The following is a 24,707-nucleotide window of genomic DNA, read 5'->3' as shown; positions in this document are numbered from 1 at the left end:
GCACTCCAATGGGCAGCAAAATACCCTTCATACTATGTAACTTTGTTTTGGATGAACTTATAAGAACGTGTAAAGAAAAGATACCTTTTCACATACCTTTTATCAAACGATATGTAGATGATTTGATCTTATCGGTCCCTGAAAACAAAGTAACTGATGTTTTAAACACCTTTAACGCCCAGTGTGAACACTTAAAGTTTACTACAGTTGAGAGAGAGGCTGATAATATGATTCCTTTTTTAGACATGCTTATACATCGTGGCAGTGATGGCATGCTAAGGACGGAGTGGTATCGTAAACCTTGTTTTAGTAACCGTTTCATAAACTTTTATTCTCAACATCCATCTAAGATGAAAACAAATTTGGTTTTGGCCCTTAAAACTAGGGTTATCAACTTATCACACATCGAGTTCAGGGACAAGGGACTAAAAAAGTTGAGATCTATACTACAAGAGAACTCCTATCCCACAGAGCTTTTGAATAAACTCATTTTTGGTTTTCTTTTTCCTTTGCAATTTTCTGACAACTAAAATTTTCATAATAATGAGGTCCGACAACTGACACTGACATTAACACACAACACATCAGAGCTACCACAATTTAAATAACGTAAGGTTGCCTACCCTATATTCCAGTTCTGACACCCAAGCTAATGAACATTTTCAAAAATGTTAGTGGCTTAAAAATTGCAACTAAGAATGTGAAAACGGTATCGAAGTTGTACACAAAGACAAAGGATCCTTTCACAATACAGGAGTCATCGAATGTTGTTTATTCTATACCGTGTGCCAATTAAACGTAAAAACCATATATATCGGAGAATCATCTCGTAATTTTCACAGTTGAGTGATCTCACATCGCAGTGACATAAAAACCAAAAAAATAAATGAATGTGCGCTGACAAAACATGCATTAGCGTTAAAACATGAATTTAATTTCAAGGATTCCTGTATTTTGGCAAAAGAAAAAAACCATTCAAAACATGTTTTCTTGGACATGTGTTTTATAAAATCCAATACGTCTTGTACAAATAAAAAGTCTGATATAGATAAACTGAGCAACATTTATTGTTATTTACTGACAAAACATCAAAAATAAAATAAAGATTTACTTTTACATATACATATACACACCATAATACACCTGCATGCAAAACATGTTGCATATCATCACGACAGGTTTAATATACTACTTCCATTAATAAAACATGAAGACCAACTAATTACATTTTAATCATACTATTTTTGTTTTTTCTTTCTGTTCTCTATGGATCAGTTAAAACACACCATTAAAAGATGTCACAAACAAAGTTTTATTATCATTAACTAAATTTTAAAATGTATTTTGTTCATTATTTTATATGTTATATTTTATAGGTGTGTTATTAATGTTGAGTGTCATAGCTTTATATAAAAAATCTCAACGACTAAGTTGCACTGACAATTTGTGATATATTGTAAATATTTACACATTCTTCTAATTACAGTGTCTTGAAAAAGGAATAAAACAATTCCGAAAGCTAGACCAAAAGTCAAAAGAGTATTTCTGTAACATCCCGGCCAAACTTTCTGACTGCAGCCCTTATAAACTGTGTTGTATCGACAGTCACTAATATCCAGTATTTCTTATATATATATATATATATATATATATATATATATATATATATATATATATATAACATGTTATATGTAATATGTAATAAATTACTATGAAAACTGCCCTATACAAAACAATGAATCAATATTTAAATCAGTTTTACATATTTACAGAATTATTAATATTCGTACTCGCTTCAAATGTCGAGTATATGAAACCATATATCAATAATTTCTATATCTGATGATTGATTATCGTGTATTTTGAGATTCGATACTCTCTGTCCCATATTTTGCCTTTTTTATATTCTGATTCGCTTGTGATTCCCTTATAGTCACTAACAGTACAAAACCAATCTCGGATCTAAATGGGATCACAAATTAAATTTCCAGGGCGTGGATTTTGAACGTGATCTATTTCATGCCAATTGCTTTTTTATAACACAATTGAAAACAAATCGATTTCAAACAACAAATAACAAGTCGGTAAATAACTTATTTGTTCTCAGCTTTAAGTATTTATACATATAATTTTATACTTTTTTATTATCGTAATTAAATGGTGTTTCTTGAAGTCACGACAGTTAGTTTGTAATGGAATAGCAATAGATTACTAAAACATGAGAAATGCTGCTTATTTTTGTACAGAAATGTTTATTACAAAAAATTGATTTATTCTTCAAATATTTCTGTATCATTTTTTCAACTCCAAACAAAGTATCCACCTTTTATAAACACATCAATTGTTTCTTTAAGGATCGACAAAATGTTGAACTTGTTAGTTATTTTTTATTTTTTTACGGACGAAAATACAAAGACGCCACTTGGTGCCAAATTAGGGTTGAAAGATGTATGTGTCATAAAATCCAAATTTCGAGTTTTTCCGTTACTTTTTCAAGTCAACTTCTAGAACCTTGTAGTGTCATGACTGGAGAAAGATTGTAATTCAGATCTGTTAGTTTTTATCGCTTTCCTTAATAATTTTGGCAACTCATTAGCGGTATACGAATTAAAATATATGGTTCTACATTCTTCTAATTATATAAGAAAACATATTTGATTTTTGCGAAGAAGTAGGTAGCATTTGCTTTAAAGTGCTTATTTTCGCGACCAACTTTTCACCCCTCCACCAATGAGTCATTTGACAACACAAGTTAATTTTCAGACGATAATTTCAAAATTCGTTTGGACGTAAATTGTGATAAATTGTGAAAAAAACTAGTATGCAGATACTATGTTACGGTATTTGTAAACTTCATGCTTTCACTTGTTCTGATACATGGCTCACCTATTCCAGCCTCGAACACCAGGATGGATCAGATGGATCAGATCTTCGGAATGTTCAGTTGGTCTGCAGATATCTGCCGTTTGTCTGCAAATCAGACAAAAGTAATATATATTATAGATGATTATAGTCTAAAACAAGTAAAAACTCGTTTTGCTGAAAATAACTATTATTCATTTGTACAATGTGTATATAAAAATTAGTTTAAGAATATAGATAGTATATAGAAAATGTCTAGAATTACAATGACTATAACATATAGTATTACAAACATAATATTTCTAAACCTCTTATTGCTTCATCATATAATTTGGAAAATAAAAGTCACGTTACTAGATGAGTATGAAAGTTCAACCCAAAAATTCACTAAGTACGATATTTCTTTAATAGATAAGCACAAATTATTTTGAAAAACTTTATATTTGAAGTAATGTTGGAATTTTCTGGTTGAACTGGTACTTTACCGTAATATTTAAAAAGAAATGCATTTTACTTTTAGAGAAACAGTAAAAGTAGCTTAACAATTAGAACATTAGTTGATGGTACCTCGCTGTAATAATATTACTACTCACCTTTTAGAAATAACACCAAGCCAGAGTAATTGTAATTGTACTGCTTGATCTAACTTACTATCTTCTTCCTTCACTCTAAATACTGCACTATCTCTATCTATCTTTACTCACACTTTTACCAATTCCAAGCAACGAATTTGGTGTGAAAATTTTTGCGAATTAGCTGGATTTACTGCACTTGGTTGGTTGTATTTACAGGTATCATGCAGCTCCTGTCCTGTAACAACGCCATCTGTAGTTACCACGAGGATTATACGACAAAGTTCGCAGCCTGAGGCGTCTGCCCCGTGCTGTGGTTCTAACTGCGTGCATGGCACTTCGGCCTCTACATCTTTAAGACAACTAAGGGACCATAATGACGGTATAGCTGGCATTGCAGCTGATTCCCTACGAATCAATGGTGCTATGCGGAATTTCCGTCAGGTATGCGACGATTGATTATGTGACAGCGATGACAACTATACACTTTATCTAGGGATTCCACCCCAGACACTTTTAGACCACCTCCCAGTAACTCCTCTAACTAACTGGATATACATAAGTGATATACAGCTTAGAACATATTGATTTTGTTTAAAACTTAAAAACTACTGTATCAATAATATATAGGTGTATATAATTTGCATCCAACAAGTTGGTAATATTCTGTTTACGTTTTAAACATCCAATAAATACAACAAATGTTCACAAATATGTATAAAATATGAAGTTTACATTGACACCTTTCTTTTGGTTATTTCCTTTTAATGTTTGAGTATGGTATGATATTTCCCACATCATCATGATTAAGATTAATTTTGTCTTCATCTGCGAGGGAGCTTGGCTTTCCTAAGAAAAGTTCTTTATATGTATGACACTAAGACGAGACTTAGTGTCTGGTGTCTGTGTATTTTTATTTTCATTTCTCTTACTTATCCTTAAAATTCGAGACTAGGGCTCCTCATATTGGATGATTCTCATTTTTGATGATTAACGTGTCTTAATTTTTGCTTTCTGATATGGTTATCGATAAATGCAGATCTAGAATTTCACTAGGAATTTTATTTTTGATTATATCATTTTGGTCATTTTTTATTTTTTTCATTCGTCTTTATATTTAACTGTTCTAACATTTAATTTTATCTGTTGAAACCGCTCTGATAGTGGTATTATAGAATTTATCTTTTTATATATGTATTTATTATAGTTTTTATCATAGAACACACCACTTGCTTAATCTTTCTATCATTCAACACACCACTCACTTGCATTCACCCATATCTCTGCTAAACACACAAATGTCTATCTTCTTCGTGCTCTGTAGTACCATCCTGTCTTGACCTGTTAAAACTATTCTACTATTAAAACTGTTATAATATTCTAAATATTCTCTGTCTTATCTCCAAGCATCTTCTTCTCATGGCGCCGTCTCCTTTCGAAGGTTGGCGATCTAAATAGCAATTGTAGTTTTGGAAACTGATGCGCCAAAGATTTCTGTGGATGAGCGTTTCTCCAAGCATATTAATCGATTTTTCCAAGAATATTAAAGTAAAATTTCTGTTTTCTTCATCTCTATTTTTTCTCTCGTACTAAACTTTCTATTTCTCATGATGGTTTTATTTTGTTATTTTTCTTTTTATTTGTTAGAGGATTGTCTGTAATCAAACATGAGATTTGCATTTCCTTGATTATAGTTCCTTTTTGTTTCTCCTGCAAAAACAAGTTTATCACTTCCATAAGAATGAGGATTAGTACATTTACTTAATATAACTGGTAAATATATTGGTGTATAAGTATATCTATAAGTTTTTTATCAGAGATCCATATGTCGAGTAAAATGAAATACAAAGACAAAATATAAATACTAATGTATAGGAGATGAGTCAATACTCACAATCTTAAGTAGTTTTTTATTGTTGTTAAATTATTTGGCTACCGGTTTCAAGACTTACAATATATGCCCCATCATCGAGCCACAGTACATAAGTCTTTGTTTTAACAAAAACAATAAGCTAAAAACAACACAAAGCAAACAATGAACACCGAATTATCACAAGAGTTAAGATTAAAATTAAAATAAGCCAACAACTCTAATCTTAATTAAGTAAGAGAATTGATAGTATAGATAATTTTAATTTAATGAGAACTGTAATATTAATTAAGTGAGATAATTAACTCAATACACAATATATTGAGACATCAGTGGTATTAGTTATAACCAGTCTGATGAAAAGTGTACAACATAGTCAGTCATTAATGAGTTAATTGATAAAGTGTTTGTAAATTTGGATAGAAAATAAAAAGTTTAAAGATAAACCTATTATATAAAAGAGTTAAGACTTACATATTAGACATAAGAAGGGTCTTCTTGTACGAATAATTCTGTAGCTCACAACCACCCTCAAGGAATCCATTTACTCATTAAGAAACATTTATATAGGGAGTTTTTATCTCCTCTATATGTTACGGTTGCCTCTGTTAATTTTAGATATTGGAGTAAAATGTTTAATTGTTAAAATATAAGAAAATCAAATACATTGAATTCACAAACACATTTTTTAAAATATTATTTGTTCCGAGGGTGTTCTATGTTACTTTGTCATGTTTTGGAGGTTATGTCATCACTTCTCCAGCCATACTATTCTTAGTATGTGTGTCTTCTCTCAAGAGAGTGGTGTTGGCCTGGATGTTATGATTAAAGTTAGTCTTTAAATTATGTTTAAGACGTGCAAATCAGATGAATTCTATGTGTTGGTTGTGTTATAGTAAAAAAATAACAAACTAAAAACACACTGATAGGTTTTATTTTTAAAAGGTATTTAAGATATTTTTAAAAGTTCGCCAAAAATTCTTCAAGAAATCTTTAAAAATTTTTTTAAAAAATTCTCGAAAAAACCCTTTAAAACTCGCAAAAATGTTAAATTTTTTTAGTAGAAACTAGCAGATACTCATTATCTAATAAATCTAAGATAATTTAAGTAGTATACAACAATGTGCTCTACTTACCATTAATTATATAGTGTAGCATTGAAAAATAAAATAAAAGACATTTTAAGATATTTGAACCATTCCTGACAATTTAATCCAAAGAACTAAACATAACATTATATTAGATATTGTAGAAACATTATTAAGATGTACAATTCTGATTCCTATTTTATTTATTCATAATTTTCAGATCCTCATCCACCTGTAAACCTCATACTCAGTATTGTATCTTAAACATGTAACCGACAATAATAAGCATTACGTTTATAAGATGTGACGGTCTCCTACTGAAATTTTCAAATGTGCCAATTATTTAAATGTGAACCAACTTACTGCATAAGTAAACATCAGTTTCCGACGTTTGACAGTTCCGTCTAATTAAAATACACTAGGTAATTTTTGAAAATCAATTTTTAATTTATAATTTAAAAATCAATAAATAAGACTTTTATTATAATATATATATATATATATATATATATATATATATATATATATATATATATATCTATATGTATATATATATATATATATATATATATATATATATATATAAGTGTATTATCATACCCTTATTCATGTGAAGAGATAGCAGTTTGAATTCGTCTAAAAAGAGTTTATTATCGTTAAAATTCTACAATATAAATTATTAACAATAATAACATAACTAAAATAACTTAACAAATATACAAACCTAAAAAGAGAATCAAGAACAATGCTATTTCTTACGCCATTAAGTAATTTGACAATTGTACCATACAATTTACAATATGTCAATGTCAATAAAACTTAAACAGTCATACAACCTAAAACTTTAAATAACTAAAAATAACTAAGCCCTGCTGTTTCACTTAAAATAAACATAGGTTTACTTTTACATCCCCCTACCAAAAAGGTATGATAAACCATCTAAGTATATGGTTTATCACAAGGCATCAATTTTGAAATATGGAAATAATTCATATCATTCGTTTTGTATCCAATATCTACTTCATATAATGTATTTGAAATTTGTTTTTTTATTTGAAATGGACCTACTCTTACTTCGTCAAGTTTTTTTCTATTTAGTTTTGATTTATTTTCTACATATGCCCAATCTCCCTCTTTGAATTCATAGGATTTTCTATTTTTGTCATACAGTTTTTTATTATATTCATGATGTCGTACCGAATTTTTATAGGCTATTTCTTTATCTTTTGATACATTTGTTGTCTCACACAGTTCCTCGGGAACAATCGGATCTGCTTTTCCAAAAAGCAAATATTCTGGGCTATATCCGGTTACAGAATGATCTGTTTTATTGTATTCCTCTATACATTCTTCAGCTATTTTTGTCCATGCTCGAATTCTAGTTTCATTTTGTTTGCATCTTATTCTGTTAACTAATGTCTGATTAAGTCTTTCATTTAATCCATTCGAGAATGGACAGTCTACTGCTGTAAAAATTATTTGAATATTTAAATGTTTCATATGATTTCTAAATATTTTGGAATTAATTCCTGGATACTGATCTGGTAATAATGTTTTTATGGGGTGTTTATCTTAAATTTTGGCGATTAATTTTATGAAATCATCTGTGGTCTGATTTTTAGAAGTAACTGCAAACGCATATCTGGTGAAGTGATCTATAAGTAAGTGGAGGTATTTTTTTGTCGAACGATTGCCACCAAATCCTCCTATTGTATCTAAGGACATTATCTGAAAAGGTTCTTTTGCTGGACCCAATTGTGACAGAAGACCATATTTTGGACCGATTCTTGTTTTATTTTTACAGCAGATCTCGCATTTTTGACAGATATCCTTTGCTAGTGAATCTATATTCTTAATGTAGTAAAAATTTCTAATTTTGTTTGTTACTTTACCAGCACAAATATGACCATAAAATTTGTGAACTTTTGTTATCAACTCTTTTCCAAAATCTTTGGATAAAATTATTCTTTTTTCATTCTTCCTTAATTTATAAAATATATCTTGGTTCAAAATTGTTCCTCTCATTGTATCTATAACTTGCCGAGTATTATTTTGGTCTTGTTTTATCTCAGTTAATGTGACTAGGTTTACTGTTCTTATGAATGTTTCTGCATTTTTCATATTTTCCAACACTGGGTTTCTAGAAAGGCAGTCTGCTTCTACATTTTCTTTTCCAGGTTCATATTTAATGTCGAAGTCAAATTGTGAAAGAAAATGTGTCATATCTCCTAATTCTTCATCTGGTCTTGTACGAAGTTCTCTTCCCTCAAGGGGTTTATGATCAGTAATAACGAGAAATTTTCTTCCCATTAGCCAGTATTGCCAAAATTTTATTGCTTCTTTAATTGCCAGGCATTCTAAAAAAATAGCCTTTTTATTTTTTTGATATTTGTTCAATTTTTTTGAAAAGTATGCTAAGGTTTCATTTCTCCATCTCTTTGTTTTTGTTTCAGAACCGCACCAATTCCTAGAACACTAGCATCTGTATATATAGTTGTAGGAGCATTTGGGTTAAAAATGGCTAGTATAGGTTCAGAACAGAGGATATTCTTTGCCCTATCAAAAGCTGTTTGGCAGCTTAAAGACCAGTGGAATTTGATATCTTTTCTAAGTAAATTATGTAGTGGCTCTAATAACCTAGCTGAATCTTTTATATATTTGTGGTAAAAATTTACTTTTCCCAAAAACTGTCGTACTTTTTTTCTCGTGTCTGGTGCTGGAAAATCTCTGATCGATATTAAATTATCATGTAACGGACGAACTGAATTGTTTCCCACAATGTGTCCCAAATATTTAACCTCTTCTCTTGCAAAATTACATTTTAGAAGTTTGAGCCTAAATCCCTCTTCAATAATTGCTTTCATAAGTCTTTCTATATGGTCTAAGTGTTCTTCAAATGATAATGAGAATATTAAAATGTCATCTATGTAGTTTATACAAAATGAATTTAAATTATGCTTCCTGATAATATTACTTAAAATTCTTTGAAATATTGCGGGAGATGTTTTAAGCCCAAAAGGTAAGCATTTCCATTGCCAATGACCACTTTGGGTAACAAAGGCTGTCTTGTATTTATCTTTTATCCGAACTGGAATACACCAAAAAGCAGAATTTATATCTAAAGTAGTAAAGAACCTAGCATTCCTTGTTTTGGTCAAAATCTCGTCAATTAAAGGAAAAGGTTGGGGTTCAGGAATAATTAGTTTGTTTAACTCACGAAAGTCAATGCACAATCTTGTTTTAGATCCTTCATCTTTTTTAAAAGCCAATGTAACAGGTGCTGCAAAAGGTGAAGATGATTCTTCTACTAAATTTGCTTTTAATAATTGTCCTATTTGAAATTCTATCTCTTTTTGGTCTTCTATCGAGCATCTATAGGGTCTTTTTGCAACAAATTTATGTTCTAAAAGTTTAATTTGAGCTTCATTATTTTGAACCTGCCCAATGTCAAATTTATGTTTTGCAAAAATATTGTCATATTTATTTAGTAATATTTCTATTTTATTTTTCTGATATGGCAATAAATGTTGTAATTTTGCTTCAAAAAGTTCTGTGGGAATTCCCTCATTAAAGTTTATGGAGTATTCTGTAATATTAATATTATAATTAAATTTTTCGATTTTTTCTTCAATTTTTCCTTATAATCTTTGATAAATCTCTAAATCAAAATCTTGTTTCATTTGAATATTTAAAATAGAATCTAATCCGAGTAGAATATCGTACTCAAAATATTCATCATTAATTACAAAAAGATTAATATTTTTCTCAATTTTATTAATTTTCAGTTTTGCAATTAGTTTTCCTGTAAAATTTGTTCTGCCATTTATCGTTTTAAACATATTCCTATCTTCTTGAATATCTAATCCTAACTTTCTTGCCACCTTCGAATTCAGAAGAGTAACATTTGAGCCTGGGTCATAAACTCCACATAATTCTTTATTATTTAGGAATACTTTTAATTTGATCAATGGCAGCAAATCTAGTTTTTTTGTTCAGTTACTGTTTCATTTAATGTCTCCTGTATAGCAATATTATTAATATATTTAATATCATTTGATTTGTTTTCTTTTGTTACCTTTTTATCTTTTTGCTTTAAACGGCATATTGCCTCTGGATGAAACCTCCCAGGGAATCCTTTTCTATCACAATATTGACAAGTAGTTTTCTGTTCTTCTGGTATTATAGTAGATTTTTGATAAAAATTTGGTTTTGTCTCCAATTTATTCTTCTTTTTTATAACTAAACTTTCCAATTTTCGTAATTCACCTACCAATTTTTCCATTGTTGTAACGTCAGCTCTATTAATATTATCTTGTATATAAATTGGCAAATTTGTTACAATTAAATCAATTAGTATATCAATGGGAAAATCATTCTTTATATTTAGCAATAAATTTTCTTTACGAAACGCATAATCAACAATACTACCACCTATATACCTAAAAGAATAAGCTTGCCTATGATTATGCCAACCTGTTTCACAAAAACTATCTAAAAAATTAATTTTCCATACCTCAAAACTGTTATCTAAGCCTAATGTTATTATTTTTGATTCAAACCATTCTTTTGCTATTCCATCAAGAAACAAACGTAGAATCAAAATCTTGTCTTCATCAGCAACCACCTCACATCGCAAACATTCTGATTCGAAGGTCTTGAGCCATGAATTCATTGGAACATTATTTCCATCAAAATTTCGAAGTACAAAATCATCTTTTATTTTTTTTAAATTTTTCTTTTCAACTTTAGGTAAATTTGTGTCATTAAATTTCTGGAGCAACTCAGCAAATGATGGAAATTGTTCAGCTGTTTCTATCTTCTCATACACTGGTAATAAGGTCTGTTGTAAGTACTCACTTTGATAAACCACATCACCATCTGAATCAAAATAAATCTCCTTCAAATTGTCTTCTAATGCTATAGTACATGTTCTAAAGGATCCTCTTGTTTTCATAGATGCTAATATATTCTTCACTTTTTTCAGATGAAATAGTTCAGAATGATCAATTTGAAGTTGTTTTTCAAAGGGGATTTCATAATAAAAACGGGACCCTGTTGGCTGCAGCCACTTAAATTTATATACATTTTTCTTACTATCACTACTGTTTGCTTCTATAGCTATGCAAATTCTCATTGATGTAAAATTCATTCTTAAATATCGTTTTATCCAAATAACGGCTTGGAAATTTATAGTTATCACTATATTTTTTTTTATCAGCTTAAGTTCTTGATTTAGGAGTGTAATATCATACCCTTATTCATGTGAAGAGATAGCAGTTTGAATTCGTCTAAAAAGAGTTTATTATCGTTAAAATTCTACAATATAAATTATTAACAATAATAACATAACTAAAATAACTTAACAAATATACAAACCTAAAAAGAGAATCAAGAACAATGCTATTTCTTACGCCATTAAGTAATTTGACAATTGTACCATACAATTTACAATATGTCAATGTCAATAAAACTTAAACAGTCATACAACCGAAAACTTTAAATAACTAAAAATAACTAAGCCCTGCTGTTACACTTAAAATAAACATAGGTTTACTTTTACATATATATATATATATATATATATATATATATATATATATATATATATATATATATATATACCGGGTGGTGAATCGCCAAACGGGCCATAAGAAACTCAATGGGAAATTATAAATTGTTTAATTCCTGCTTCCCTAATTATTTTACATCAAAAGTCATAAGAAATTATTTGTAGAGGACTGAAATCTGTATTAAGAACAAATGTTAAAATTTAAAATTCTTAAAATTTTCACTACTTCCAGTGAACAATAAATAGTACTTTGTAAACAATAAATTATATTGTTTACAAAACAATAAAGGTGATAAAATGTACTCAGTTCACGAAAAATCGCAATAATGTTGTATTCAGGCAATAGTGTGAGCACTGCCAGATCTTTATTTAACGTAATATATTATAATACACTCCAATTCAATTCCAGGTTATACAACAATTCAAAGAATTTCAATGTAGTTTTAATGTGATCCTTCCTAAAATAATTTATGATAATTTCTAAACATAAAACTATAACAAATGTTCAAACAATAAGCCGTTTTGTACTAAGCAGTATCCCACTCGATTGTAAAATTCTCGTCTAACAGTAGCCAGAACGCGTGGCGTTATTTTTGCACACTCTTCAATAATTCGCATTGTTAATGCTTCAATATCTGTAAATTTTTGGTCAGAATAGATTTTTGATTTTAGATGACCCCAGATAAAATAATCGTTTAGACCTAGATCTTCCAATCTCGGAGGCAACTTAATATTACAGTCAGATCCAATCAAACAATTATTAAAGCTGTTTTTAGGAAATTCCTTAACCTCCCAGTTATTATGCATCCATCCATTTGAAACCAAATTTCTACTTTGGAGCTATTTCTGCAAGTCTGGGTAAAATCTCTTCTTGCAGCAAGTCTAAAAACTTTTTTGAATTTTAATTTTCCTCATAAAAATGGTCCAATATTATTGTGTCTAAATATTCCTAACCAGACATTTTTATTTTTCGAAGATATTGGGTATGGCTTTTCTCTTAGTTCTTGATGACATTTAAATTTATATGAACGGAATGTATTCCTTTTGAAAATTTTTAAGGCCGTGGAATTATGAATATTAAACTGGTCTGCAATGGTCCTAGAACTTATTCTAGGATTTTCTACAACTGCTGTTAATACATTTATTTCATTTTGATTTTCTAAATTTCTTTGTACCTCAGCAATGTTGTTTGTATAGGTACAATTAGAAATAACGGTCCCAATATTTTCAAAATTTTGTAAAATCCTTTGAATTGTTGAATGACTTGTGATTGGTCTATTGGGATATCTTAAGCTAAATAAAGAACTGGCAATTTGCGCACTATTGCCTGAATAAAACATTTTTATTATTGCTACTTTTTTCTCAACTGAATAAATTTTTTAATCAACTTTATTGTTTTTTAAACAATAAATCACAAAATAAAAATTTTGTCTATTCAAATATTGTCAAATATCAGAAATATCAATATGACCAAACGCAACATGTCATACACATTCTTGCACCGCGTGTGGACTGACTTTAAGGGGTGGTCTCAAAAATGTATTACATTCTTGCAAAATTTTGGAATAGGTTTAATTCGTAGAACAATTTTAACATTTGTTTTCGATACATATTTCAGTCCTCTACAAATAGCTTTTCTTGACTTTTGGTGTAAAATAATTAGGGAAGCAGGAATTCAACAATTTGAAATTTCCCATTGAGTTTCCTATGACCCGTTTGACGATTCAGTATCTTGTATATATATATATATATATATATATATATATATATATATATATATATATATAACATTAGTAAGTAAATATAAAACACCTAACTGACTGACAAATAGACACATAAATAAAAAAAAATTGACGTAAAAATCTGGTTCACGTAAGTTTAGGATTTTTGCGAGTTTTGAAACAGTTTACGGAGAATTTTTGAAAAATTTGTAGATTTTTTTAAAAATTTTTGGCGAACTTTTAAAATTTTTTAATAAAAGCGCGTCAGTATGTTGGTAGTTTGTTATTTTTTTACTATAACACAACCAACACATAGAATTCATTTGGCCTGTACGTCCAAAACATATTATAAGGACTAACTGTTTAATCACAACATCAAGGCCATATAATTACCACTCCCTTGAGAGAAGACACTTTGCTCGACCGTAAAATAGTAAATGACAGTAACATGATCACATAACCTCCAAAATATGACAAAGTAACATAAGAATATCCTTGGAAAAATGATATTTTAACAAATTACGTTTGTTAATTTATTGTATGTGTCCTTATATTATTTTAAGAGTTAAATAATTTACTCCAATACCTATAATTGACAAAGGGAAACATAACTAAATTATAAATGGAGCGAACAACTCCCTATTACAGACATATGGCATAGTTGCATACATTATAGAAATAAATATTCCCATGATTGAATAAAAGAGTCCTTTAAGGATGGTGGTGAGCTATAGAATTATTTATACTAAAAGAGCCTACTTATGTCTGATATGTATGTCGTAAATTTTACAGTCCCTTTATCAATTTACTAATTAATGACTGACTATATTGTACAGTTTACATTAAACTGGTTATAACCAATGCTACTGACGTTTCAATATATTTTATATAGTGTAGTATGTAATGTTTTATATTGTAATTATCTCACTTAATTAATATTACAGTTCTCATTTAATTAACATTACATTTTTATACAATTTTCATTTTAACTCTTGTTTTGAATTAGGTGTTTATTGTTTGTTTCATGTTGTTTTGAACTTATAGTTTTTGTTAGAACAATGACTTATGTACTGTGGCCTGATGATGGGCCATATATTGTAAGCCTTTCAACCCGTAGCCCAAAAATTTAACAACAATAAAAGCTACTTAAAATTGTGCGTATTGACTTATCTCCTATACATTAGTATTATGGCCTCACATTGACAACCTTTTCACCATTTTTAAAATAAAAATCATTAATGGTATCACCACAAAAGGAGAAATATAATATAATCAGAAACTGGAATCTGTACGTTGATTTTCTGTCTTAAAATGTTTCCTTGGTCATAACTTTTTCAGCTGGATCATAGCCAAATTCTAGTTTAAACAATATTTCGGTGACCTTTCTACAAAAATCTATGGTCCGACTTTCTACATCCACTTAAACTGTTTTGAATAGATCCTGATATTATTATTTACTAAATGTTAGTTTTGTGTCTATTTGATATAATTTATATCAAATATTTAGATATAATTATACTATTTATTGTATTTTTAAATACTTGTGTATTTAAAGTAATTTCTAATATGTTTCTTATATTATATAAATTTACTCTCAGTTAAAATTGACCTAAAATATCAGTCCTTTACGGAACTCTGAAATCTTAATATTGCTATTTGCTTTATTGTTATGTTTATGTTTACATATTTCAAAGCGATGATAATGAAAACTGTTCTTGGTCAAATATTGGTCATAAACCATCCCACGATTTATTGGGATGAAAATAACTTACCTGTATGCAAATGGCCCAGAAAAAGTTACAAAATGAAATATTTTAATATTGCTCCAAACAGTATGTGTTACCATACTCTGGCAAATAAAACCAAAGTAGCGAACATATTTTTTTTCTGATTTTTTTAGACGTATTGGGGGCTCTTCAAACCTTTTCCTCTCCCAACTTTTTTGTAGCTTAATATTGGATTAAAATCTAGACGTGAATAGATTTGTTAGTCTTTTAATATTTGTTTTTAGAATCATTAATTTAGAAGACAAAGTCATTTTTAAATTGTAATGTTACATTTTTAAAAATATTAAGTTTTTATAAATTTTTAATTAGACACAAAATATATATAAATTAAACTTAAATAAACTTAAAAAGTGTTCAAAATAACCTCTTATTGAAAAATCACATGTCAGTGTCGAAATGGTTTTAATTAGCAGCTTCTAAAATTAGATTCCTTAATTTTATGAACAAGTTGTTTCCATGGAATAAATATAATTTTTTATAAATCCCCAAAAACAAAAATCCATTGAATTTATATCTGGACCGCGAGGTGTCCATTCAATTGGTGCATCGGTTTCCCTTTTTATCAAACGTGCTAGATATTCTTGAAATTAAAATGCTCCAACCTTGTCGCTATATTGGGGTAGAGCACCATCCTGCAAAAACCACATACTTTGTCGGATTGCTAACGGTAAATCTTTCATTTAGAGGCACAGATCACACAGGTACAGTTTTGTTAAAATGATAAATAATTTCCTCCGTTTAATTTGTTTGGAAGATATACTGGTCTTGCCAAATAATCCCCCAATTTCACCAACCAGTTCGAGTTCACAAATACTGTTGGTACTAGAGAGGCTTTGTTCTCAGTACAAGTCTTATTCCAGAGATGCAGAGACGTCAACTGCGACGTATACGCATGTCTGGTTGATTACGAGAAAGCGTTTGATCGAGTACAGCACGCCAAGATGATGCAAATACTAAAAGAAGCAGGAATTCACAACCAAGATCTGAAAATAATTAGAAATCTTTACTGGAATCAGACAGCAAATCTCAGAGTTGAAGGTGAACACACTGACTATGTAAAAATCATGCATGGAGTGAGGCAAGGCTGTATTTTGTCTCCTCTAATCTTCAATCTGTACTCTAAAAAAATATTTATCGAAGCTTTGCATGAAACTGTAAAAGATATTCTACTAAATGGTTACCGGCTAAACAACATCAGATATGCAGATGACACCATAGTATTTGCGGACAACTTAGAAGACCTACTAGTTCTTATGAACAAAATCACGTATTACAGTCAACAATATGGACTCAATATAAACGTTAAGAAGACAAAGCTTATGATAATTAGCAAGAAAAGGATAACAGAAGGTCAACTCTACGGCAACCAATCCCCTGTAGAAAGAGTGACGCACTACAACTACCTCGGCACCATCATAAATGAATAATGGTTTAACAACCAGGAGATTAGAGCACGCATCGGAAAAGCTAGATCCACCTTCAATCGGATGTGGGCCTTCTTCAAGAGTCACAACCTCCCTCTTGATACAAAAGTAAGATTTCTGCGATGCTACGTCTTCTCTGTCCTTTTTTATGGTGTTGAATCGTGGACCTTGAACGAAGATATGTGCAGAAAACTGGAAGCAGTTGAGATGTGGCTATATAGGAGAATACTTAAGATCCCGTGGACTGACCGAGTCACAAATGAAGAGATCCTCAGAAGAATAAATAAAAACCGAGAGGTACTGACCACCATCAAATCTCGAAAGTTACAATTCTTCGGACATATGCAAAATGAATCCAGATATGCTCTTCTTCAAGCCATCCTGCAAGGAAAAATATTTGGAAAACGAGGTCCACGAAGAAGAAGAACATCTTGGTTAAAGAACCTCAGAATCTGGTTCAATCAACATCTGTGCAGCTTTTCCGCGCTGCTGCAGATAAGATAAAGATTGCCATGATGATCGCCAACATTCGTAACGGATAGGCACATCAAGAAGAAGACCAAATAAGGACTGAGAATTCCATCCCAAACGTTTACTTTAAAATTACTTTGACGGTTGAACACTGTTTTATTGTTAGGATTTCCGTCCTCCCAGACATGAGTATTGTGATTATAAGTAACTCTATTTCTTGCAAATGTTCCGTCGTCTGTGAATAAGATATTTTTTATAAAGTTTACGTCGCATTTACTTTTTTCTTAAAGCCAAACACAAAATTATATTCATTTTGAACGGTCTTGTAGAAGTAATTCTTTAACTGCTGTTAGATGGAAGGGATGAAGTAACTGTACCCTAACCGTTCTCCCTAACTAAGTACTGTTCCCTAACTATGTACTTCCATACGACCACATGCCTAATTCAGCAAGTAGGGAGCAATCATAAACTACGTCGCAAAAAATGTTGACTTTTTAATATTCCCCCTCCTCAACTCATGACCCCCATTTTCAGTAATTTAAAAAAAATTCAATGTTATTTCTGGATTATTTAAAATGAGCTGTAAAACTCTATTTACGAGTGTATCATAGGAGCTAGTAAAAAATTATATTTAGGTATAGAGACATAGAGACATTAGCGACAAATTGAAATACACCAAACGATGTCTGATGTGCACTCATGCTCCCCTCCCTCCTATTTTATACCATCATAATAAGAAAAGTCCCCCTTCCCCTTCCCTACGACGTAGTTTATGGATGTTCCCCTATCACCCTCATGCTTGTTTATGGGTGCTCATCAATATGGTCTAGAATAGCATTATCAGTTGCATATCATTTTTGCACGACCACTGTTAACACGCAATTATTGTTTTTGTAAAGTCCAAGTTTCTTTTAACTGACGATCAATTTACTAGGAATATGATCCAGTCCGGTAATCGTGCTAGGAATATTGATATCTGACATTTAACCAATGTGCATAAAGTAAAAACTTATTGATTTACTTGTAAATTATGAATTTCTTCTACTCCTAGACCTTTTCTACTGTCAGATTCGATTTCCGAGCCCATTGGAATGATTATACATTGACAAAGTTCCTTATTGTTATTCACAACAGTCAACAATCTTTCTTCTTCTTTTTTTACGATTTTGGACCAGTTATCTTTTGTTGCGTTTTTTATGGAATTTAATAAAAGTTGTTTGACATCTTCAATTTGAGACCAGACAAAAGTTGTATTTTGTCTGGTCACTTCACCTTTTACTTTAGCTCATCTTAGCTCTATTGGATTTAGTTGACAATGCTGGCAAATGTAATACCGTTATTCACTTTGTTTTTGTCAATTCGTCAATGACATATTTTTATAGTACGATTTATGTTGCCTTGCAATTCGTAATAATTCCGTTTTGAGCAATACGTTATTGTTTTGCGTTGGACCCAGTGAAATATATCTACTTTTTTTCATGAGACTGTCGGTAACTTTTCCACTAATTTTGAATGATAGCTGGCGTTATCGATAACAACGACAGCATTAGGTCGCCTTAAAGTGTTAACCTGCTAAGTCAACATTTTTGGCAAAATGAGTTTTTATCATCTTCATAATAGTATTAATTTAGTCTATCGATTAGTTAAACAGTCATGTCACATTTTTATCTAAAACCTAAAATATTGTATGATGTGAATACCAGCTAACTCCAATTGCTCTGATTTTCCCGTGTAAACACAGCGTCTTGTAAACACAAGTCCTTGACAGCCATGCATTTGCATAGTAAAACTTGACGTGACAAGTACACGCTTTGCACCGGTGTTAGTTCTTCCTACTGTTTATAATTATTTGACCGATTTATTGAAGGTAAGTGTAGATTTGTATTAAATTATTTTTGTTAAGTTTAGTTGTAAAATGTGTTAATAGTTTCACGATAAATCTTGTTTGTTTCCATTAAGGGACTTAGCAGTATTTCTGTGCAGATATTGTTATACAAACCAGCATTTAGCTGCTTTTCATTGATTAAAAAAAAACAAAAAAGTAGAAAAATTTTTAATTATTTTTACTGTTGGAATAATGTTTAATAGGAAAAAATACTTGTAATAATTTTTAAAGTTGATTTATAAAATAAATACTGTTTTAAATTCATCAGTTCCTGATTTGTTTAGCGTTTATATTATTTAATGGCTCTCACGCTTCACTGAAATGTGATAGGCTGAATTGGGCGTTGAATTGTTGAATGAGGATATTGATAAAAAAAACATTGTTGTTTAGTATGTTCATGACATGTTTTTTTTTATTTTAGATTTCACGTTCTAGACGGATAATAGAAATGGTACAAACAACACACACAGACAACTTTGAAGACAATAAATTTATAAATTTAAACGAAAATGTAGACCTCAATGAAGATACAGATTTTACAGTGGAGGCAAACGGACCCAGTAATATTCTTGAAGTTACTGAAAATGTTGAAATAATTTTTGTGGATCTACGGTCTACTTCCAACTCATTAAATAATAATATTAATGCAATAGAGATTCCCTGCCAGAATCTACCAGCAGAGAGCACGGATGAATTAAACTACTTGAACCAGTACCAGATGTTTGATGCAAGCAATGAAATCGATGATATACCCTTGGATATAGCGATACTAATGACCGACGCCATTGACGATTTAAGATACTCAAACCAGAACTAGATGGCTTAAAAACCGAGCAGAAAAGAAAATGAGGAGATACCAATATCGAAAGTCAACACTACAAGGAACATGATGAGAAGCAAGATCAGTTCCAAATTTCTACTAGAGAATCAAGGAATATCTGATGATAGCGAAGTCAATATTAATTTATTTCCATATTCGGACACAGATTCAATTTCATCTTTAGATGAACCTAAAAGAATAAGTAAAAAACGAAAAAAACGTTTCCAAGTCCAGGAGGCAACATGGTTTAGTCAGAAAAACAAAAAATTAAGAGAAAGTGGTAAACCTTATTAAGGTAGAGTGAAACATGATGAAAAATGGTCTTATGATAATCCTAAAGAAGGACGATTTATGAAACCAAGATGCAAATGTGCATCGAAAGAAAGAGGTCTTATGAAATGTTCTTTGATCAGTGAACATGAAAGGCAACACATTTTTGAGTCATTTTGAAAAATGTCTTGGGAGAATAAAATGTTTTTATTAATAATCAGGTTAAATGTGTAACTGTAATATTCGGAACGAGACGACTAGGAGACAAACTTTAGAATATTTTCTACCGGTTCAAGAAGAAAGTTTTAGAGTGTGCAGAACCATGTTTCTTAATACTGTCGTAATTGGTCGCTAGACAATTCTTAGCTGGAAACATTCTTATAGAGTACGTGCTCCAAGTACGCTACGCAAATCAACCAATGGAGGCTACCTTTCAAAGATCGCCGTGAATGCTTGCTGCAATTTTTAGATTCTTTACCAGTTATGGAGTGACATTATTGCAGGTCAACATTAAAAAAAATATCTTTTGGCTGAATGGCAGTCTCGGTAAAATGTTTCCGAATTGTATGTCAACGATTGGTGCAAATCGAGGAAAGAAGAGCCCCTTTCGATAGTATCGTTTTCTAAAACATTTGATGAGAAGAACTTAGTACTTTTCTGCCCTAAGAAAGATTAATGTAAAAAGTGTGTTAGCTATAAGGTTGGACAACTTTCGGAAGGAGAATTTAAAAGTCACATACAGAGGAAAGTAGAAGCAAGAGAAGCAAAAGCAAAAGATAAAAATGAGAAACAAAATGTTTTCACAACAGATTTGCAAGCCATGTTGATGGCATCAAAATCAAAAGTCTCCACATTATACTATAAAACAAAGCTCCAAGTACACAATCTCTGTTTCTATAACTTAGTGAATTCCGATGCCTATTGTTTTATATGGAACGAATGTAAAGGGGTCTTGGTTTTGAGGAATTTGCCAGTATTTGGATGTATTTCATAGAACAGAAAATTTTACCCAGTGTCCCTCATTCTGTAGAAGAGACTGATGAAAGAAGCACCATTATAATGTATTTGGATGGTCGTGGGTACCAAAATAGAAACGCTGTTATGGCCAATGTTCTGTTGAATCTAGCATTTACTTATAATGTAATAATAGAGCAAAATATCCTAAACCTGGCCATACGCAGATGATACAAAGATAAAGTCATTAACCTACCAGGCCTATCCTTACGTACCTATCTATCTAAAAGCAAGAAAAAAGCCTGCTCCCTACCAAGTAAAATATTTAATATTTAAATAAATATTTACTTATTTAAACCTTGATTCAATTCAGCGCTATAAAACAATTAGACCAGGAAGAGGTAAAGGTGATTTAAAAGTTACAGATATTCGTGATTTGAGGTATATACCCGAAGGTGAAATTTATTATAAAGCCAGCTTTGCTGATTAATGGAAACCAATTCCTCAACGTAAGAACAACAAAATTAATTCACATTGTTGGGACCAACTAAAGCGACTATAATTAAAAAGACGTAAAATAACCGACAAAAAATATGAAGAAATTCAGGCAATCAAGAAGACATTATCGGTAGACTACTACAAATTTTATGAAGATCTTCCTTATGAGTAGCGTTATTTTTGTTTTTATCCTTTTTGTACTTAGAATAATAAAGTTTCGTTGCGTATAGAATACGCGTGTTTGATTGCATTAAACTGCCAAGTCCATTATTAGACTAATTTGAAAAACTGATAACCAGCGATCCAAAAAATACTAAAAACTAAAATTATCAGTATAATTTTTTATAATTTCAATGATATAACAATTTTTATACTAATTTTAAGCACTATTTTATTGTTTTTCATTCATTTTTATAAAAAGAAATGCTGCGAAATCGTTTTTTGCCTCTCCTATAAAATTGGGTAAAATGGATTTAGCACGTTAATACTTTAAGGCGACGTTTGGTAGAAAATTCAATACCTGAGAAAAATAATCCTCAAAAACATCTCACTTCATTTCTCGTAGTTTATATCAATATTTATTTTTTATCTCCTACTTAAAAAGTTTCAATCCTTTTATTAAAACTTAATTTATTATCTATGGATTTAGAACTCTGATTCCCACTACATGACAAATCTAATCGGGTTAAACTTTAAGTTTAAATACAAGACTGGGGAGTAATACACCTGAAGTACAGTGTACTGAATTTCTGGAATGGAACAAAAACTCACTGATTATAGTTTGTATAGCATTATTACATTTGTAATCATCCTTTAATCCTTTCAAAACAACATTTTTAAATGTCTTAACAAAATTCTCTACAAACCCATTTGTTGCTTGATAATAGGGTGGTGATGAAGGGTGTTTAACACCATTATTATGTAAGAACTGTGAAAATTCACCTGATGAATATTGAGGATTATTCTCTGTCAAAACTATTTTAGCTAACCCAAACCGAGCAAAACAATCTCTAAATTTTTCAATAGTTTCCCCAGCGGTCAAATTATTCATAATAAATGCTTCTGGCTATTTTGTAAATGTATCGATGATTATAAAAATTATTTTATTTCTTATAGGACTTAGAAAATCAGCATGCACCGTCTAAAACATACATGTTCCTTTTTCATATGATTTTACTTTAGCTTTACTTGGTTCTGCTTTAAACTCTCAACAAATTTTGCAATTATTTACATAAGATTTAATGTCTGTATCTAAAGTCGGCTACCAAAAATAAGCTCGTGCATTGTTTTTATCTTTTAAATTCCTTTATGTGTATTTTGCAACTCCTACAGCAATTGTTTTCGAAAATGTGTTGGCACCACTAGTAGAACCCCCTTCTCCACAGAAAGTTCTTCTTTTCTATTTAAAAACAGTTTCATTATCTCATCTACTGTCTCCCGGAAATCTATACGTAATATGGTTAAACAAAAGACCTAACAGCGGATCAGTGCTGGTTTCTGATCCAATCGATACCTTGAGGGTATCGATTGGAGCCAACTCTTCTATAAAATGTCGATAATAACCATCTTTCACTTTTTTGCTAACTGTCTTCTCTAGAGGAAGTCGACTCAAAGCATCTGCTTACACAGTGTCAGCTTCTTTAATGAATTTAAAAACATAATCAAATCCCGATAGAAATAATGACCAACGTTGTAACCTGGCTGAGGCAATTTTGGGAAGATTTTTAAAATTAGCAAAAGTGCCTGCAAGGGTTAATGGTCACTCAAAATTTTAAACTTTCTACCTGATAAACAATGATAAAGCTTCTGTACTGCCCAAACAACTGCTAAGGCTTCTTTATGAACTATTGCATAACTCTTCTCTGCCTTATTTAAATTCCGAACAGTCACAAACTAGTCTAATAGATTTATTTTGATCAAAATGCATTCACATGACTCAAAGTTATCTCTTTCATCATCAAGAGCATTAAATAATTTTTGACAATTATCTGTTTATAAATATTTGCAATTTTTTTTAAAGTTTATATAATAGATTTACCCTATCTGCCAAATTTGGAATACATTTAAAATAATAATTTATCATGCCAAGAAATGATCTTAACTCTGTCAAATTCTATAACGGTATCTCTGCCTAATAGAGCCCTAGTAGCTCCCTCCACTACTGTCAATGAAACATTTTCAATTATATCACCTATTTTAGTTTGTACCTCAATTTTACCTTTTGTTATTACCACTGGTCCATCATAATACTTTATTTAATCAAACTTGGTTTTAACTTTTGTATTTTATTATTTTATTATTATTTTATTTTGGTTTTAACTTGGTTTATATTTTTATAACAATAGGTTCCTGATTTATTAAAACTAACCTTAGTTTAATATAAGCCTTAACACTATAAACATCTACCTGCAACATCTCCACCATACCATCTATCTCTGAGGTATTGTCCTCAGCATCTTCATCATCTTTTATATGTATTCTATTAAATTGTTTCTCCTAACTTTACATGCTGCCGCAATATGTCCTACTTTTTTGCATTTTAAAATCATGATCTGGTTTATTACAATAAAAACACAAATTATCGCTTCTATTACTTAAAGATATCCTATCAGTCTTAGTTTGATTTAATGAACTTTGTTGTCTAACTGGAATTTTCTTACCATCTTTCCTTTTGGCTCCTGAATAATTTATGTCTACTCCTCTGGATTCTCTCAAAGCTGCTTCTTTTGTCAGTGCTATTTTTAAAAGATCTTTTAAATTCCTATGGGGATCTTCTTCACATAAACGGTCTAATATAGCGCTTGGTTTTATTTCTAGTTTCATCTTCCTATCTAAATGTTTTAAATTTTATTCTTTTTCTATAAACTACAGTGCAAGGTTTAAATTGACTTTTCAATAGTGCCATATTATCATCAA

At 30.4% G+C, this 24,707-nt stretch overlaps 1 protein-coding gene across 2 annotated transcripts in view; it reads left to right on the top strand.

Annotated features, from left to right (window-relative positions):
• Positions 1-24,707, top strand: part of SK (small conductance calcium-activated potassium channel) — a 975,882-nt gene that overhangs the window by 631,004 nt on the left and 320,171 nt on the right. For both annotated transcript variants that reach the window (XM_072546075.1, XM_072546076.1), the window contains one exon: positions 3,654-3,878. In XM_072546075.1, coding sequence (XP_072402176.1) covers positions 3,654-3,878 — 225 coding nt within the window. The remainder of the gene's footprint in view (positions 1-3,653; positions 3,879-24,707) is intronic.

The sequence above is a fragment of the Diabrotica undecimpunctata genome, chromosome 10 (genome assembly GCF_040954645.1).
Source record: "Diabrotica undecimpunctata isolate CICGRU chromosome 10, icDiaUnde3, whole genome shotgun sequence".
In the NCBI taxonomy this organism is placed as follows: domain Eukaryota; kingdom Metazoa; phylum Arthropoda; class Insecta; order Coleoptera; family Chrysomelidae; genus Diabrotica; species Diabrotica undecimpunctata.
The sequence above is the reverse complement of the archived record's forward strand: the minus strand, read 5'-3'. Positions and strand labels throughout refer to the sequence as shown.